Genomic DNA, 20,628 nt, shown 5'->3' with positions numbered 1-20,628 from the left:
TGCAGTCGCTATTTATTTTTGAGGCGGTGTATATCACCAACATTGTTTTTTTTTTCCCACCTCGATCTTTCTCACAAAAATTGAACTTTAATTATATCGTCGAAAAAAGGCAGTTGTCCACATCAATTTACTCGATAATAAGCGAACAAAATTCTGATTTGGTGAAGGGAAATTTAATCCCCCCCCCCAACTGCTGAGGTGCGTGGTTGAGATGTCATTAAAATTTGAGGAAACCTCAAGCTGAAGAAGAAGAAGAAGAAGAAGAAGAAGAAGAAGAAGAAGACTACGATGGATACTGTGGGAGGAGCTTGTTTTCGGAGGAAGAAGAGGATTCGGAGCCCGTTAACTCACTGGGACCCCCATGCGGTGATTATCCGTGGGACGGTCTTCCTGCCGCCTTTGGAGCCACGCTCTGTTCGAACGGGTCAGGAACAGACAGGATCCTTTCCTTTCTGACAGAGAGAGAGAGAGAGAGAGAGAGAGAGAGAGAGAGAACTCGAGTTTACGAAGCCATGCCTGAAGGAATCAAGCTGCCTGGCAAGTTTTCCTTTGTTTCTGCAAACTTTTTCTCATTTTCCGAGCTGCAAACACGTTTATCACCAAGTCGATCCGATTATGTCGATCCGATGACCTGACGGCTTCTCTCCTCGCCCTCTCACCCAGGTGGGACCCCGGTCAAAGTGCGCAAGAGGCGACACCACAAAAAGAAAGGGAAGCCGATGAAAAGGTGAGAACGAGAGATTAAACGTGTCCACGTGATCGCAGCGAGGCTCCAGCGAGGCTCCAGTGAGGCTCCAGCGAGGCTCCAGCGAGGCTCCAGTGAGGCTCCAGCGAGGCTCCAGCGAGGCTCCAGTGAGGCTCCAGTGAGGCTCCAGTGAGGCTCCAGTGAGGCTCCAGCGAGGCTCCAGTGAGGCTCCAGCGAGGCTCCAGTGAGGCTCCTGGAGACCCGAAATCCACGCTGAAGTTCTCAGCCGCTCTCCATCGCCCACAGGCTCTGGTTGGCTGAAGTTGAGGGTTTTATTTTGAGAGTGGTAACCGCAACGAGCCGAAACTGGCTTGGATCCAAATAGTGTGCGCTGAGAAGTGTTCAGGATCGTTGCCATAGAAACGCCTGGAAACCATTGTTTTGTCATATAGTAATGACAACAATGATGTGAACACCATCATGTGGACCTTTTTCTTTACCTGTTGCGTCAATGAGTTTGATTTTTTTTTTTTTTTTTTTATCCCACGTCCGTTAGTCCATTGACTGATAAAGTTGAAGTCGTGTGGTGTTTATTGAGCACCGGTATGATGCCCCCCCCTCCAGAATCAAAGTTAATTTTTATATCCTTGCCTGTGTACTCCGCACGTCCTGACCAGCTCGAGGATTTTAATTGCTGTGCCTTCGAACGTGTGATGTCCATCTTGGTAAACAATGGAATACCATGAATGTATCTATTCGTAAGACACCTCGACCGTTCATTTGACGGCATAACTTGTACATTAGGAAGGAGCTAATTTGGGGGAATGCCTGTGAAACCCTGTGCGGTCGAACAGAGTGCCTTGAAGAGATGAAGCTCGTTTGGATGTGACGGCTTAAATTTTCAAATGTGTCTGTGCATTGTTTTGGGTTGGCATGATGGCCTCAAGTGGACGCTGCTTTTGAGCTGTCTGGCTTAATGGGTTCCAAACTCGACCGGGCTATAAACTGTCATCCTTGTGTTTCACGTGCAAAGCGAGCCATCAATGTGTGCGCCGTCCATCGGATGGACGTTGAGCCAGAAGACGTGACTTCTCAGAACTGGTTATTGGTTATCATTAAAGATCCCACAGTTTATTTCGTGAACAGTAGTTGAGTTATCACGAGCACCTTTTAACAAATTCCAAATTCTTTCCCAAATCATCAGTCAGGTTTGGCCAACTGGTTTGTGCAAGACTTACTCGAAGTCAGAAACTTTCCCCAGCTAACTCCACAAGGTGGTGGGAATAGTTGAAACCATTAATAGAAATAATAGTCGTTCGGTACATTGTCATCATTAATGAAAACGGTGTGCTTTTGATCTTTAAAAAAAAGAAATCTGCAGTTGTGAAGAAAGGTTAACTGGGGCAAATCATCTAATGTTGGTGGATAATATGAGGAGGTTGCTTTTTTTTTAATGATACTAAAATAAGGCAACTGTTTATATGTCTGTATGTACAGAACTGTGTAGAAATAAGTTTGGGTTATTTTCACTTTTGTGGTGCTATTTCTCATAAAACATTTGTTGGAAGTAAAAAAAAAAAAAAAAAGTGTTCAATATCTCTACTAACTAGAAAGCACTCAGTAGAGCGCATACCTCCATCCCGTAATGCCTGATCCACGAAAACGTATCGGACCCATTACATTTTTGAGATATCGTGCTCTGTATCGTTTTTGGCCCAATCTCTCAACGGTGAAGAATCACTTTTTAAAAATCCAGTATCCGGATCTTCACCAAAATCAAATCGATTCGTCTTTATCACACACCCAACTTGCCCACCAAATTTCATCCAGATCCGTCCACAACGTTTTTTTAGATATCCTGTACATAAACAAACAAGAAGACGTCGTGCAGAGCACGACACTTGCAAAATCCAAAAAACAAATTTGATCTTAAAAATAATTGGTGGTTGAATTCAGTGACCCGATATGCAACTCTTCAAATTTCAAGTGAATCTGATGAAAATTGACAATTTTAGAAATTTGGCTGATGTTGACCTTCTGGCCTATGTGGAACTCCAAAATAATTGGCTGGTTGAATTCTGTGACCTGAAATATATATCTTCAAATTTCAAGTCAATCAGATGAAAATTGAGGATTTTAGAAATACCACCTTTGTTGTTGACCTTTTGACCTCAAAAACAATCGGTTTCTTCCTTATGACAAACTACCATATGGTGAAGATCAGTTTAAAATTGTGACCTGCAGGTGACAAACAGACAGACAAAATCGACTTTCCAATGTTCTTGAAAAATATTTAATTTTGCAAGACACAGACAGAAACAGAAGGCGTGAAAACATAACCTCCTTCACCTTCGGTGGCAGAGGTAATAAATGTGTGTGCGTGCGTGTTCATAAAACATAACACATTCTTTCTGCTAACTCCCTGACTACCACCTCTCCCTCTCCCTCTCTCCCTCTCTCCTCCTCTCTCTCCCTCTCTCCTCCCACATCTCCTCTCTTCCTCTCTTCCTCTCCTCTCCTCTCTCTCTCTGGACATATCTGAACAGTGGTTATGTCCGGACAGAGTTTGTGTCCGAGCAGTGTTTGTCTCCGGACAGCTTGGCTTCGGACGCGCCCGGGCAGTTTTTGTGTCTGGATGGGAGTTTGTTTCCAGGCCGTGTTTGTAGTATGACACTGGTAGAAAATGGATTTCAGACATTATTTTTTATCCTTCTTCACTGTTATTCTATGCAGAATCATTTTGATGAGACGGTATGAATCGTAATTGATGCTCCAACGTACATCTCCACCTTCCCTTCTTCTCGCCTCTCACTGCCTTCCCTTCCCCCATCCCTCCTCACTTTCCCTCCCTCCTCGCTCGCTCTCCCTCCTCGCTCGCTCTCCCTCCTCGCTCGCTCTCCCTCCCTCCTCGCTCTCCCTCCCTCCTCGCTCTCCCTCCCTCCTCGCTCTCCCTCCCTCCTCGCTCTCCCTCCCTCCTCGCTCTCCCTCCCTCCTCGCTCTCCCTCCCTCCTCGCTCTCCCTCCCTCCTCGCTCACCCTCCCTCCTCGCTCACCCTCCCTCCTCGCTTACCCTCCCTCCTCGCTCACCCTTCCTCCTCGCTCCTTTCCCCTCCACCTCTTCTCTCTCTTCCACCCCCCTCTCTCTCTCCCCCCCTTAATATTACCGTCAGTGAAGCGACAGGTGGGATTTGCTAGTAAAATATAAACTGTTCTTGTTATTTAATTAAGCACTTTGTTTCACTTACATTCATAAAGTTGTTAATTTACAATAAGACAATTGACCCTCATCTCCCCCCTCCCCCCTCCCACCCCCGTCCGTCCGTAGCTGTTCATCCGTCCGTCCATCCTTAGCCGTTCCTGCTGTCATAATATAATATTTTTTAATTGCTACCATTGGAAAGCGAATGGTATATTTACTCAGAACAAAAATTAGTGTCTGTTTAATCATGAAAATTCTCTTTTAAAAACCCGTCTTTCTGTGATTGAAGAAGAAATGGGAATGGGAGCTCATTGTCGTGGCTCCAATGCTAATATTTATTTTTCAACAGCGGGAACCCTTTGGAAGGACATGAAAGGAGCACTCAAACATTTTATATGTAGCAATACCTCCTTGGAGTAATATAAAAATATAAAAAATACACCGAAGGAGCACACAAACAAATAGCCACGGCCACCACAATAGCCACAACATCACCTAAAAGACCCTTTCATGTGTTTCACTTCATTTGATATCCTCTTTGAGACTCACAGATAGTTATGCAATGTATTTGTGATGTGCAACATACTGTCTTTTGATTAAATCTGTCAACGAAGCGATGGGGAGGCCAATTAATTTGACTTGGTCATTGCAATGGATCCAGGTACACAATGACTGCCCTTCATCGCCATGCCACAGCTGCTGAGCTCGTCACAATGGCACATAGAGGAAAACGGCTTTCCATACCTCGCATTCCCATGTCTCCGTCAGACCAGATCTTCCCATTTAAGATTGTATGAAGGCAATTCCCTACACGGCCGTGCTTCACAGTGAGACTCAATCACTTTCAGGGACAAACACCTTGCAAGGTTGGTCTTTTCATAGCATCAGACTTCTTTGGTCATGTGTAAAAGTCAAGTTGGTGATATCAGCAGAATAAATATCTGAGCACTTTATGGTGTGTGTGTGTGTGTGTGTGTGTGTGTGTGTGTGTGTGTGTGTGTGTGTGTGTGTGTGTGTGTGTGTGTGTGTGTGTGTGTGTGTGTGTGTGTCTGTGTGTATGTATATATATATATATATATATATATATATATATATATATGTATATATCTTCTTCTTCTTTCGGCTGCTCCCGTTAGGGGTCGCCACAGCGGATCTTCTGTTATCCGCATACTGATTTGGCACAGGTTTTACGCCGGATGCCCTTCCAGACGCAACCCTGGTCGCCTCTTACGACACAGAGATAAGGATTGGGTTTTGCCATGATTCCGGGCTGCCCTACACCCTCTCATAGCGTGGCCCAGCGCAGAGCTCCCGTCCTCAAGCGATCCTCCAACCCCAAGCCTCCGAGTATCCGGATTACAGGCGCACGCCACTACGCCCGGTTATATATATATATATATATATATATATATATATATATATATATATATATATATATATATATATATATATATATATATGCCTTTCCACAGTAATGGGTAACCATTGTGTTACATGCATAGTCCAGTTTATCTTGCAAATGAGGGTAAATAAATGACTGACCCCTCCACTTCTGGAATCCAACAGGAAGAAGATAATCTAACCCAGCACAATTTATTGATGGGGTGTTCTTCGCGTTTAGTGTAGGCTCTCATAGTGATGATTATTAAACGACCTCTGACCTGCTCAAAGCCTTCTGTAAAACTTTGTACCGCAATCGAAAAGCCAGATTTTTGTACAGCTTTTACGGCGATATGGACTTACCACTAATGTTATCCTTTGTTACACATTTATCATTTAGGTTAAGTTATGTTATCACAAAAATAACAAGACCGTATTTTTAAAGCTTGTGCAGCTTGAGCATTTTGTTTCTTTAATGACGAATTGACCGATAGCATAACGATTGTTACTCTGTTTTCAACCCCCCAGCATTCACATTAAAGTATAATTTTGGCAAACTCAGGGTGTGGGATATCTTAAGTCAAGTCTTTTTACACATATAATCTAAACCAGTCTCAATTAAAAACGTATATGTTCATATAAAACTTTTGGTAAATCTATTTGTTTTTTAATATAACACAAGACAAAGATTTATTCCCATCACAGTGAATAAAATTTTATCTGCACGCTTTAATCTTCGGACAATAGCGGTTTTTTGCTATAAATAGCATATAATCTACATTTATATACACCTCAAAACATGTTGGTGGTATTCTATGGATACTTTAGGAATTCTGTGATAGCTCCTGAAGATAAGACCCTTAAATGTAGCATATTACTGTGGAACAGCCCATATATGTATGTGTGTGTATATATATATATATATATATATATATATATATATATATATATATATATATATATATATATGTATATATATATATGTATATATGTATATATATATGTATATATATATATATATATATATATATATATATATATATATAATATTGTTACGGTTCTAGGAACCATATGCATACAAACATACAGTTGTCCCAAAGTTAGTTATGCCATTAAGTATATGTGCAGACAGAATCCCTCCTTGTGTGTAGTGGGAAAGCAAAGGGGTGCATTGTGATGGTTTTTTCGTTAGGTTTATAAATCATTTCTCCCCTTTTATTTTGAACCACAGTCCCTCCTCTCGCTTGCTACTCTCGCATGGGCTGAACAAGCGCTTGTTCGCCTACTCGCCGAACCGGCAACTCGCGTTCCGAGGCAAGATCTTTGTGTAGTACCTTTTTGACGAATCCAGACACGCGTGGAGTGGGCGGGCTTCTCTGCATGGCCAAAACCCAGGTGTCACAGGCTGTTATTTGTTTGTGCAATGGTGGTGGATCGAGAGCTCCTTCTTCTTCCTTCCTCTCTCCGGGTGAGACACCGCCCAGCGCTGAGAGAGGGAGTGGCCAAAAAAAGAGGAAGTGAAACTAAGGGGAGGAGCCAGTGGCTTGGAAGCGAGCGAACGAAGGAGAGACAGTGGTGATTCTGCCGGGAGAGAAACTGGACCTGGGCGCGCCGGGTCTGCCTTCTGTGGCCTGGAGAAGGAAAGGCAGGGAAAGGACTGCAGGAGGTCTGTCTGCCCTCGGCTGGATGAGAGACGACTGGTGGGAGTTGTGATCTGCTGTTTGGGGATGGCTGTGTCTGTCTGCGATCTGCTTTGTGAAGGAGGTCTGGTGAACAGGCCAGGCCTGGACTTGTATGCTGGACCTTGTGAGAAACCAGCTGAAACCCATCATCGATCTGACGGTCTTGTGCCGTTGACATTGCGCGGGGTCAGAACACGCTGAGGAGGGCGTGCGCAAGCGGTGCCTGGAGAAGAAAGAGTACAGCGCCGCCATCTTGCCACGCGGCGTGCTCGAGCTTGGGGGCTCGAATCGGTGGACATCGGCTCGTTACGAGCGACATTCGTGCTTTTGACACTTTCCTCTCGTCCATGAAACATCACCAAGTACTCTGTCTTGTCTGCATGTTGTCTATGTCTTGTCTGCATGTTGTTTAAGGTGTATCTCGGTAGGGACCCCCTCGAAACCTGTAATCCGTAGTTCCCTAGTTAAGAACGGGTTGTAGATTGTTAATAACATTGTCGTGAATACTTTGCTTGTGTTGTGTTCCCCGATGTTCCCCAATAAATCTGGCTGATTCGTATGAAGTTGCCACTTTGGATTAATTCGTGTCGCGTTGAGGAACAATCCGTTTGATTGGTATATAAAACCAAAATGGTTACAGACTAGCAGAAAACTCTCGGCATCTGACAAAACCAGTCTGTAACCAGGGTCTATTTCCCCAACCGGTAAGGTCCAGGGGTACGTTGGTGTCGCGATTGAAGACGCGTGACCCGAGGCCTATGCTGAGCCAGCTGGCGTTATAAACCCGGAGACGGCGGTGGTGAGGGTGGCGCCAAGAGTTGTGTGAGAATCTCGCCACCCCGGATCCGTAACAGTGTGTGTGTGTGTGTGTGTGTGTGTGTGTGTGTGTGTGTGTGTGTGTGTGCGTGTGTCGGTGTGTGTGTGAGTGTGTGTGTGTGTGTGTGTGTGTGTGTGTGTGTATATATATATATATATATATATATATATATATATATATATATATATACACACATACATACATATACCGGGTGTAGTGGCGTGCGCCTGTAATCCGGCTCCTCAGAGGCTTGGGTTGGAGGATCGCTAGAGGACGGGTGCTCTGCGCTGGGCCGCTCTATGAGAGGGTGTAGGGCAGCCCGGAATCATGGCGAAACCCAATCCTTATCCCTGTGTCGTAAGAGGCGACCAGGGTTGCGTCAGGAAGGGCATCCGGCGTAAAAGCTGTGCCAAATCAGTATGCGATCATAACGGATGATCCGCTGTGGTGGCCCCTAACGGGAGCAGCTGAAAGAAGAACAACACATATATATATATATATCTATATATGTATATATATGTATGTATATATATATATATATATATATATATATATATATATATCTATATATATATATATATATATATATATATATCTATATATGTATATATATATATATATATATATACCACAAGGGGAAAACCGGTGATGTCACTTTTTATAAATTTCAGGGTTATTACACCTGTCAATAGTTGGCAACATAATGTTTCCTCTCACAATATTACTTGAACAAATAACCAGGGGTGTCATAATTTATATGGTATAAAGTTTAGCCGTACAATGAAAAAACAAGTGTTGTCAAAGCTGAACAAGTAGAAACCCAGAGTTGTCAGTACTTTACTTTTGGTTATCTCCCTTTCATTCATGTTAACTGTTCCACCATAATATTCAGAGTTGAGAAACTAAAAAATGAAAGGTTGTAAAACTTTCACAGCATAAACTCTGAGCACTACAATAGCCTATTTGGTTACATCATGGGCTCCGTAGTTGGTGCATATCGTGGTTCAAGCCTGGTCAAACCTTTATTGTGACTTTTATGGGACCCACGCCATGGCTTAATGGTTAGCGCGTCTGAGTACCCACCGCCCAATCAACCTGCTTCGGTATATGAGGGAGTCACATGAGGTGACTTCGGCTATCGCGGGGGTGGTTTATCCTTGGTTTACTCCCGGTTTTCCATCATATTAAGTAGTACGGAGTAAGAAATGGAGAATCCGTTGTCATATAAGCGAAATACCCTTGAGTATGGCGTTGAACACCAATCAAACAAAAAAACAATGACCGTTTAATGTTGAAAAAAATAATCTGTGATCACCAAAGTCATGTAATGTATGCTAATAACCAACAAGCATGAATTTGCTACACATCCTGGGGTAAAATTGCATGGCAATTATTAAACAAGGGAATAACCAGTGATGTCAGTTTGCAACATTGATTCGTTCTTTGCTCTTAAATTAAATAACACAGAAGCTTGGCAAATGCTACTTGCTTAATTTGATCGGCCAATGATCACTCTTCCTTTTACTGGAAAAGAAATCTATATGACAGTTATTAAACAGTCCACCAAAGTCTTGAAACTTTGTTTTTCAGTTTCTTCAAAATTGACTTATCCTGACATCTCTGGTTTTCCCCTTGTGGTCTTCATATATATGTATGTGTTTACATATATGTATATATATATGTATGTACAGTATAGCACATACAATTATGTACAGTACATAATACTTGATAATGATATATATGTATGTACAGTATAGTACATACAATTATGTCCAGTACATAATAATGATAATACTATCTACAGTGTGGCCCCATTATAATGCGATCATTGAGGTCCATAAAATGTCATCGTGAAAAAAGCGGGGTCGCGCTAAATCGGGATTCAAGAAAATCATCGTTCAAACTGACCCAATGTTGACCTAACATCCTGAAACACCCCTATTTTCGCCCTATTTGACCAATTTTTTTTGCACGTTTACCTTATAGCAAGTAAATTACCTTTGAATTGAAGAATTCCGCAAATATATCGTTGTTGTTACAGTCAAAATTAAAACACAAATTCGTTTTCAGTCAAGCTTTTTATGTTATTGAAACATTCACACTGTTCCGAAAATATATCACACAACTGACAGGTGCTCGTTTCTTCATTTGTAAATTATAATATCGATGCAATGATTATTTATAAAATCCAAACGCTATTTATTCACCTTTCTATAATCGATGTGAGAGGAAATTGTCAGCATCCGCTAACAACTCACATGGCCGTCATGAACAGCACAAAGGTAAAACTAACGCGTCTTTCGTCTATCTTGGATGTGTGTTACAATTGCCTACAGTATTCAGTGCAGTAACATTCTGTACAGGTTTGTAGCCGAGGAGCAATCGGCTACACCATCGAGGTTTGTGTGAGTACACTCTATGATGTTCGCACAATGACGACATCGCTTAACGACGCATTTCTCAGAACGTATCCCCGTCGTTAAGTGACGTGTGTGTGTGTGTGTGTGTGTGTGTGTGTGTGTGTGTGTGTGTGTGTGTGTGTGTGTGTGTGTGTGTGTGTGTGTGTATATGTATATGTATATGTATGTATATATATATATATATATATATATATATATATGTATGAAATCCTGTCATAACCATCAGGGTCGCAGTTTACAAGGTCGCAAGAGAGAAGCTCTTGTAATTGTGAGCTTGGACAGCCAATTAGGTTGAGCAAATACCTTTTCTCTCAACCTCCCAAATGGTTTAATTTGTCGCCTGATTACACCATGGAAACAAACAAGTAACACAACCTTCATTATAATAGATATTATTCAACGTTATAATTATAGCCACATTATAACGGAAACGAACCAACAAAATAAATACCTCCAAGACTCAATCTTTACATGTAAAAGTGAAATGTATGTTTGTTTGTTTGTTTGTTTGTTTATGACCCCACTCCTCTGAGCTCCGAAGGTTAATTGCCACAAAATTTTATGGGATCACATTATTTACCATAGTGCACCTATATAAGGGTTTTAAATCCTCTTTTTCTCCCAATTCATAAATTATAAACACCCGAGATGCCACCTGCCACCATCTCAGCAAGGGAAGATCCATACATACAATGAATGCTTCATAAAAAGCCCATTTTCATTCGGATTTCAATCCGGATACTGATATATTTGAGGAGGTGGTAACCTCTCATTGTCAAATATTGTATCAAATATTAAAAATAACTGTCAATTAAAACCTTGAAAAATAACTGTCAATTCAATCCTTCCCATGATCGGTAAAATCGGCAAAGTTGGAGTCACGTGACCTCTCAAATGTGTGAATCATTCAAAAACCAAACATAGTACAAGTACACGCCACACATCGATTTAAAGGTAATTTTATTGCTCATCCAAAGATGTAACTCTCAAGAGTGAAGAGTTTGTATAAAAAGCTTGCAATCCTAGCTCACCACCAAATATACACCTCAATATGCATGCATCGTATTGTTTAAAAGAACTAAGTTAACATCGTGATTTGATTTTTTTTTTGATCGTAGATGTTTGATTAATTTCATCATAGATGTCTCACCTCAAATGAGAAATTTTTTTGGAGTGTGTATTGTTGGTAGAAACGGGAATTCAGTGCAAAAAATTCAGTGAGGAAATATCGTCGTGGGTGGAGCCAGTAACCTTGGCAACCATTAATTTTTCTGATATTCAAATGGTTTCTGGTCACTATCACAGAAATATTCAATCACAGGTGAGATATAATTCATTTCTTCCAATATTATCGACATTTCCAACCTCTTAACGATGTCTTATCTGAGGAGCCATTGAAAAATGACGTACGTAACGTGTGGGTGTTGCGGTTTGGAGTTTGGTGGGGTGGGTGTATGTCCAAACATCTGAGTTTTACACTTACAGGGGGTTGGGGGGTGTTTCCAGAGCCATTATGTAACGACCTTTTTCGTTGATTCTTAAAACTAGAGGTAAAAGGACTTTTTGTACGTTTGAGGGTGAGGGTTCCCACAACCTTGAATGACGTTCTGATTGAGCATTTCTCTACTAGTCATGGCTTTGCCGAGAGATCTCACTGTAAGCTGGTCGATGGAAGAAAAAAAAGTGACGCCACCTCCTTGCGAAGAGAAAGAAGAAGCTGCAACAGGAAAATAGGATGTCCATCTTTCTATTTAAACCTGAAATGTTTTTTTTTTTTTGGTTTTTGACCTCACTGCTTTGAGCTCCCAAAGTTAATTAATGACGAAACTTTCTACGATCAGATTTTTAACCACGATGCACCTAAATATGTGGTTTTAACAGTCACGGGGAGGTCATTTGGCCCATTATTGTCGTGTTGCACTTCAGATTTAATTTATTTACCAACATGAGGTAATTTCTTCACTACAGCTTCACTCCTTTACACCCTGTATGGTCTGTAGACACCATTGGACCCTTTATAACCCGAGGACCCTCTACTATCCATTTAGACCCTTTTGAGACGTATAGACCGTCTTCGACCCTTTCAACACTTTTCAGACCTATAGACCTTTTTAGACTTTGGACAATTTCAGACCATTTGGACACCTCACACCATTTTTGCTCTTTCACCCTTAGACCCCTTTAGACATTTAGATCCATTTAAGACCCTTAGACCCTTAAACACTTTAGACCTCCTTTTGACCTTTTAAGACCCTGAAGCCACTTTAGACCCCTCTATGAAAAAGATTCCCCTGAAAATCGTTTCTTATGATGTTTTTTTCCTGCACCATTCGCATTGCATCACAAGTTGCGATGACAGATCAAAACTGATATCCCGAAGTGAAACTGATGTCGAAAAGTGAAACTGAAACGACTGATCTATGAATCATCGAATGGGAAACCAGAATGAAATGCTGTGAGAAATACTGAATTGAAATTGCCGAAAGCAAAGCTATGGGGAGTATAGTGAGGGCCGGCAAGTTGGGGACAGAAGAAGCGATGTGGAGAGGTATAGGTGGTCGGTTGGCATGCAAAGAACTTTGGGGATCTTCCATCAGGCGGTAGGCCCAAAACGTGCCAAAATTAGTTTCCCAGCCAAGCTTTCATAACATCACCCTCAATCACAAATTGTACTTCGGAGGTACAACAAGCATGTATTGGAAATCTTCGCTGGTGGAATGGAACGAGGTTGCCAAGGTTTCCAGCTCCACCTACTGTGATATATGCACACTGAATATTTACAATGAATTCCCATTTCTTCCAATACACACTCATTTGAAGTGAGACGGCGATGAACCCGTCAGTGACGAGTACTCTGCTAGTCATATAATATCTTCACTTTCAATAGAATTGGCATTACGAAATGAGTACATGGCATTTAACTCGCTTTGCACATCAATGTAACTGTTTTCATTGCAATGCACACACATAAGCGCAGTTTAAAATCGAACAAATGGAAATGATCCTCTGCAGTAACAAATCTATGAACAATAAGCAAACGAGATCTTAACAAAGTATGAAAGTGTTGTACTGAACCAAAAAACACAAGGACAATGCAAAACGGGAACTGACAGCGATTATGTACATCTCAACCTTTTTTCACGAGTCTAAAGTTTCCAGGTTTGTTCCGAGCAGTGCATCTCTCAGCAGAACTTAAGGCCCGGTCACACCTTGACGTTTTAGCCAACGTATGCCGATTTTTGAATTTTTTTTTCTAAAACGCTGGCACACGTTGAATACGTTATGGGTAAGTTTTGATAACATTGAGAGCACGCTGAAAAACACTGCCATACGTCGTTGTACGTTGGCTTTCAACGTTGTACTTTTTGGTGGTCCTCAAATTTTTTCATGCTTGAAATTTCACGATGTATGCCAGCGTATGACTCACGTTCCGCTACGCTGGCCACAAGTTGTATGCACGGTCTGCGATCGTTGACAGACGTCAACACATGCTACTTGTAAGTTAATCATAAGTTGAGACACGCCGAGGTAATGTTTAGCGTACCCGAAACTTATTTCTAACCTATGATTAACGTGTTGTTGGCACGTTACGCGATCGTTGCCACACATCGACAGACGTTACTTTTAAGTTACTCATAGGCTGAAAGACGTCGGTATAATGGATTGTCCTTGCGTCAGCGTCCACGGCCACGGCCAGGACACTTATTTGCAGCATTCTTCAAACTTTTCTTCGGCATGACGAGGATGTTCACACTTCGATGTCTAGCTTGGCTATGATTCCAATTGTCCATCGGCAGCGTCTATTTAAAATAGTCGAGTTTGAGCGTTTTAACATGTTCAGAAGAAACGCTTCAAATTTCCAAACCCCAGCGTCAAAAAACAAAGGTGAGTGACAGCAATTTAAATCGTTCATTGTAAACAATGAAAATAGCTGAGTGGTACCGTTTAAAAGTCGTTGAGTGGAAAAAAATCGAATTGTTGAGCGCAAGCGTCTACTTTCAATAGTGGAGTTTGAGCGATTTAGCACGTTCAATAGAAACGATTAAAATTTCCGAGCGCCAGCGTCAAAAAACAAAGGCAAGTGACAGAAATTTAAATCGTTCATTGCAAACAATGAAAATAGCTGAGTGGTACCGTTTTTAAAAGTCGTTGAGTGTAAAAAAAAATCCAATTTTTGAGCGCAAGCGTCTACTTTCAATAGTGGAGATGCAGCCATTTAAATCGTTGAGTGGCAGCCTATGAATAGCAAACCCTACGTCACTGGCAAAGATAAACTGCCGCACGATATGGATAAGTTAGGCTATCGTTGGGCATAGTTTGTGAACGCCGGCTTCACGATAATTATTCGTTGGTATATCGTATCTATAAGTAATCAAAGCGCTCTATGCACATTATTAGTTCATTGTGCATTTGTCCAACCCGTTATGAATAGACCTAAATCGTAAAAACAAGCTATAGCTCATTGTTGAAAAAGCCCCATAAAAAATTAGCCGCGAAGAACTTCGAACAATGGTGAAAAGATGTCTCCTACCCGTGGACACGTGGACGCAAGGACGATCCATCATAACCCACACCCTCCCCCTCACACTCACCTACTACTGCCAACATGAACAAACTACTACTAATACTAATACTAATACTGATACTGATACTGTTACTGCTGACATGGACATCGACTCAAAAAGGACTCGAAAACACTGTTGGGTTCCCCTTTTATGAGCAGCATTTTTATATACCAATTTCCAAAATCGCTGGGAACACGTCTTTATATGGCAGTTGTAAGCTAGAAACACGTTAATTTATTTTTTTTGTCGACCTGAAGACCTCATTGGAATACGTCTACATACGTCGATGTGTGTTGGTACTACGTACAGAATTGGTTCAAAGCACGTCAAACATAAGTTAGAAATAAGTTTCGCGTAAAAAAGACATTACCGCGACGTGTTTCGACTTATGAGTAGCTTATAAGTAGCCTTTGTGGACGTGTGTAAGCGTCCACATATCGTGTGTAAAACGTATCCCCATCGCATGCGGAACGTGTGTCATACGCCGAGTACGTCGTAAAATTTTGAACATGTTTAAAATTTCTTGACGTACTCTACTTACTACGACGTATGATAGCGTACTTTAGCGTTCTACTCACGTATACCAAACTTACTCATACCGTATTTGACGTGCCCCAACGTTTTAGACACATTTTTCTTAGGTCGGCATACGCTGGCAAGATCGCCAAGGTGTGACCGCGATGTTGACACTTCCATTTCTACGGCAGTTATGATTCGAATCGTTGTGCGTCAGCCTTTTAATAGGCTACGTCACGACATCGTCGGCGATGCGTGCAACGCGCTATGCCTAAGTTAGACTATCGTTGGGCATCGGTTGTGTAGGCCGACAACAGGTTCAGCATTCGTTGGTATAAGTTATCTATAACACAACGAAACGTTCTGTGTCCGTTACCAATGCGTTATACACAAGACCAAGTCGCTATGAATACGTCTGAATCTAAAAAAAACATCAAAAGTTCAACGTAAGCCAGCGTTTTACATACATTTTAATACGTTGCCATCGCTAGCTAAAACGTCAAGGTGTGACCGGGCCTTTAGATAGAAAATGGGGAAAATTAAAAAGGGGCAATTTCACAGTTCCATGAGCCACTATAAACTATATACTCTTTGCCAGAGTCCTCAAGCACCACCACATATTTAGTCATATTTGTCTTTGGCCACACTCTGAACTCCCATCACTTCTTAATCACGTATTGAAGTGGAGTCGGCTTTCTCTGTGGCAGCCAATGGGGGTGGAGCCACATTGCCCATTACATCCATGGATATTCTTCTCGACTGAAATTACCTTGTTTGCAAGCCACTTCAGATACACTTTGGGGGGAAATAAATGAGAGATGAACAAAGGCACACGTAAAATCAGACACATTAGTGCCACTATAAAGTATCGCTATAAAATGGCTAAATTTTATAACGATTAATCATTTTTACTTTCTACACGTGAAAACAATACAGAACATTCCTTATAATGCTAACCACTGCCCCCACCCCCCTCCCCAGGCTCAGAACAATATTTGCTGTCCTCAATGTTCTTGAGTTCGTATTGCTCCATACTCAGACATGGAAACATGAATAAACCATTGTAGAGTTGTACCAAAATTTAATCAGCTCTGCTTTGGCTCAGCTAAAGCAGTGTGAAAAATTTTGGCTTTGTAAAGATGCTTTGGGGTTAGAATACAGACAAACAAAAAGCAACTAACAGTGAAACTTCCTGTCAGAAGAGTTTCTCACATAAAAAGGGGAGCATGATTCTGTGCCGTCAGTTGTATGGAGACACCTGCTTCAAATGGTCATCGGATAGTTCGAAATGGCCATCTATATATAAACTGCCTCACAGTTCAACAGCACTGTTTTGGCATCTGTAACCCTCATCACAAGGCAGTGTGCAACTTGTAATACATGTGTTTCTTATCCCCACTCTTTTTGAAAAAAAAACGTGGTCGGTGGATATTGTAATCTGCCTGTTTGTCTGTCTGTTCGTCTGTCATTCTATCTCCTTTTAAATGGTTGTGCAGAAATCCCCCAAACTTGGTAGTTATGATCACCACATGGCAAGGTGTAAGTGCAGGACCATTTTTGGCCCCACCCCTTCGTCCCTAGGGTGGGGTCAAAAGGTCAAACACCAAAAAATGCAATTACGGGCACATTTTAAGACATTTTTCTCATGAAACTTTGTATATGCAATCAACATTAAGGGACGCATTAAATACTTAACGGTTGTTTGGATTTGACCCCCCCCCCCCCGGTTCATGTCTCAGGGGATGGGGACTTTGGGTCACAAGGGTCAAAACAGAAGTTTTGTTTTGTTTTTGTTTTTTTAACTCAAAATTTGATATTGGGTCATTCCTGGTGGAACGATTTGCCATCTTTAACCTCCGCCATCGAAGATGAATGGAGGTTACTGTTTTGACCCCTTTCTGTTTGTTTGTTTGTTTGTGAACAGTATTACGGAAAAAATCCTCGACGGATTTCGACAAAACTTGGTGGGGGGGTTTGGTTTGGTCCAAGGATCATGCCATTACATTTTGGACTTGGTCCAAAATCCAATCTGGCCGCTATGGCGGCCAATTTGAAAAAATATTTGAAATTTTTTTTTTTTGCATTTCTACATGTTTTAAGTGATTTCCAACCCCCCCCCCCAAAAAAAAATTGTTAGAGAAAAAAAATTTTTGCAACTTTTTTTTTCAACAAAATTTCGATTTCTTTTTTGCATTTCTACATGTTTTAAGTGATTTCCAACCCCCCCCCCCCAAAAAAAAAATTGTTGGAGAAAAAAAATTTTGGAAATTTATTTTCAACAAAATTTCGATTTTTTTTTTGCATTTCTACATGTTGTAAGTGATTTCCAACAAAAAAACATGCCAAAATTATAATTGCAGCTGATTTTGGATCTTCAGGTGGATATACCCATGTAAAATCAATTTCTGTCTCAAGGAATCAAGTTATGACGAATGAATTGAGCATGTAAAAGTTAAAAGTAAAAGGGAAAGTTGCAAACTATAACTCTGTGAGCACTGTTGACGTCAAATTGAATGAATGGGATATCAGGTTCACTTGAGTGACCTAGCAGCATTGGCGGCGGAGGTTTTGCACTCTGCCGAGTGCTCCCCCTCTAGTTCAACTTTGCTTTAGTTGAGAAGCGTGGGGGTTTGTGATGGCGTGCCATCAACTTTGCTCTGGCTTGTTTCTGCAAATACACATCTTAGGTTGGTAGTTTTCAATACCACAAGGGGGCAGTTCTATTTAATGCAAACTCAGATGGCCAAATGGGTCGAGTGGATATCCGTTCTGTTAACCTTCCAAATAGAGTATTCGCTCGCTTTAAACATCTTCGCTTTTGAACGGTTTCGAAGTTAAACGATATATCTATCAACACCAAAAATTTGATATAAACAATGTGGTTCAGAGTTAAACGAGCTGTAAAATACAGTATTTGGCGAGAACAAGGTGGGTGCCTCATTAAATTGCACGCTCTACATGTCTGCCTTGATGCAGTGCATGATGGGAAATATCACCAAAACACCAAGCAACATTTCAGTGTGCTGTACACATGCTGTTTACCAGAGCAAGTTGTCCGATGTTATTATTTCCGATTATACGTCCTACGAGTTATTTATCATCTCAAGAGTTCACAATGAAGAAACAAAAGAAGAGCATAATACTTGAAACCAGGTTCGAGGTGCTTCGACGACTTGAGAGGAGAGACAGTCTGATAATGGTTGGCCATGTGTTTGACCTCCAGTGAGTTGAGCGCACGGTCCATTCGAAGGAATGCAGCCAAGATTAAAGAATCTGTTTCCCAATCAACTTTATTGTTGGTGAAAATAACATTCAGAGGAAGAAATCCTCTCATCGAGAAGATGTAAAACGTTTTGGTGGTATTGGTGGAAGATCAAAATCATATGAGGATACCAGTCAACTCTATGATTATTTGTGCTCCGGTGCTGAAGCTATACAAATGACCAACAAGAAGAGGGGGGCTTCATCTACTTCTGAGCCTTTCCCAGCAAGCAAAGGCTGGTTTGATAAATTTAGGAAGCATCAGAATCTGCATAACATCAAACTCACAGATGAGGCTGCCAGTCCCTCACTCGATGTCCTAACGGCAACTGCATGCTGCACCAGTACACCTGCAAGTGTAGCGACTAGTGAGCCTGATAACCCATGAAACATTAAAACTACCCTGTATTGGTGAGTACTCCTATATACTGTATGAGTGAGGTACCTGTGTTACACATGGGTGGGAGGCCAAAATCTCAACAACAAAAAAACTTGAAAATTTTTATGAAAACTCCCACACACTTTACCAGATTCTCTCAGTGAGGGAGCCTCGTGAGTGGAGGAGGCCAATGGGCTGACCACTTTCTTCGTGGTTGCAGCAGGTTAATCAGCATCTCAAGGAGATGGGATGGGCCAGGCATCTGCCTGGGGAATGGCTAGACGGAGGCCCCTGGAGTCCTGGCTTAAAGTGGACGCAGTGACACGCTGCTCCGGCGCATGCTCTCACACCTGACCCACACACTTGAGGACATGTGCAGCAGGGCCCGATTAAGATTCCCAAGGGCTCTGGGCACTGTATCTGTAAAGCCCCCCCCCTACTTCCCCCTCCCTCCCTTGTATTGACAAAAAAAAAACATTCCTAATTTCATATAAAAGCCAAATTTATTGAAATACTAATTTCTGTACATCAGGTGGTGATGCATCATTTCTGTGATAAATCCTGTTAGAAGTTTGTACGTTGTTGGTAGACATGTTATTGGTCGATATGAGAGGCAGTTGGGTTTCTTATAATTATGGGATGAGGAAAGTGAGAAATAATTACATAATAATACTGTAATAATAATTAATGATGAAATCTCAAGTTCTAGATACTAAAATAAATAACTCCTTGTTTATTGACAAAATATACACATTCCAGCCGGACGACATAAACGTTTGTAAAAATTGGTTGAAAAGTAAAATAAATTGGTTGTAAAAAATATTTCCATTTGCCAACATCGGGCCAAAGTTTGCAATTGCTTGTAAAAGCGATGATGTCACCAGCTGACGTTGGGCCAACATCGGCCCAACATCAGCCGAAAGTTGGTGTGTTAGCTGGGTTATCACACATTTAGCACTTCTATATATTATAATGGCTGCTGCTCACCATGAATGTGCTTTATACCCACACCAGAAGCATCGTTGTACACTGCCAGTGAATCACTGAGAACCAGAGACCAGACTGAGTTGTGAGGGAATCGGTGAAAACTGAAAATTGGGGGTGAGGGGTGAGGAACGAGGGAACTATCAAGAGATTGGGTAAGACGTGAGAAGTGGGAGAGCGAAGTTGTTTTGTGAATGGACCTTCAGTCCTTCACTACCTTCGCCATACTAATAAGTAGTAATTACAAACTACGAAGAGGGAATACTTCAGTATTACTTTGACGGAATGCCTTGCGGCATGCTCAGAGGCCGTCCAATTATCACGTACGCAAATATGGCTGAAATAGGAAGGTATTTTCAGGAAATATCGTGAGCTTAGGGTTGTTGACTTCCTTCCAGCATGGCAGTTAGCTGATAAATGATGAATAAAAGTAAAAACGCGAATAATGGTAAAGTTAGAGGGGCCACCAAGATGAAGGGCCCCCGGCCTGTGCTCCTCAGGCACTGTTGTTAATCCAGGTGTGATGTGCAGGGACCCCAAAAGTGCACAGAAAATATGGTAGGGCTGGCCCCAAAACTGTGAGAGTGCAGTAGTTCTGTGTAAAATCAATGTACCTTTCATGATGATTATGAAGCTCATAACAATGACGATTGTTTACCGAACCAGTGAATGTTTCTACATTTGGTCAATGGCGAAACTGCTAATACCGAACCCCTGAATCGAGAGAGAGAGAGAGAGATA

At 41.6% G+C, this 20,628-nt stretch overlaps 1 protein-coding gene across 1 annotated transcript in view; it reads left to right on the top strand.

Moving 5' to 3' along the window:
- Window positions 1-270: 270 nt before the first annotated feature.
- LOC147032688 (uncharacterized) overlaps window positions 271-20,628 on the top strand; it is a 150,096-nt gene continuing 129,738 nt past the window's right edge. The window contains exons 1-2 of the mRNA XM_085870500.1: window positions 271-537; window positions 664-727. Coding sequence (XP_085726626.1) covers window positions 513-537; window positions 664-727 — 89 coding nt within the window. The 5' untranslated portion in view covers window positions 271-512. The remainder of the gene's footprint in view (window positions 538-663; window positions 728-20,628) is intronic.

Source organism: Eptatretus burgeri, chromosome 2, assembly GCF_056783735.1.
Source record: "Eptatretus burgeri isolate ZD-2024b chromosome 2, Ebu_testis_v1, whole genome shotgun sequence".
NCBI classification, from domain to species: domain Eukaryota; kingdom Metazoa; phylum Chordata; class Myxini; order Myxiniformes; family Myxinidae; genus Eptatretus; species Eptatretus burgeri.
The sequence above is the reverse complement of the archived record's forward strand: the minus strand, read 5'-3'. Positions and strand labels throughout refer to the sequence as shown.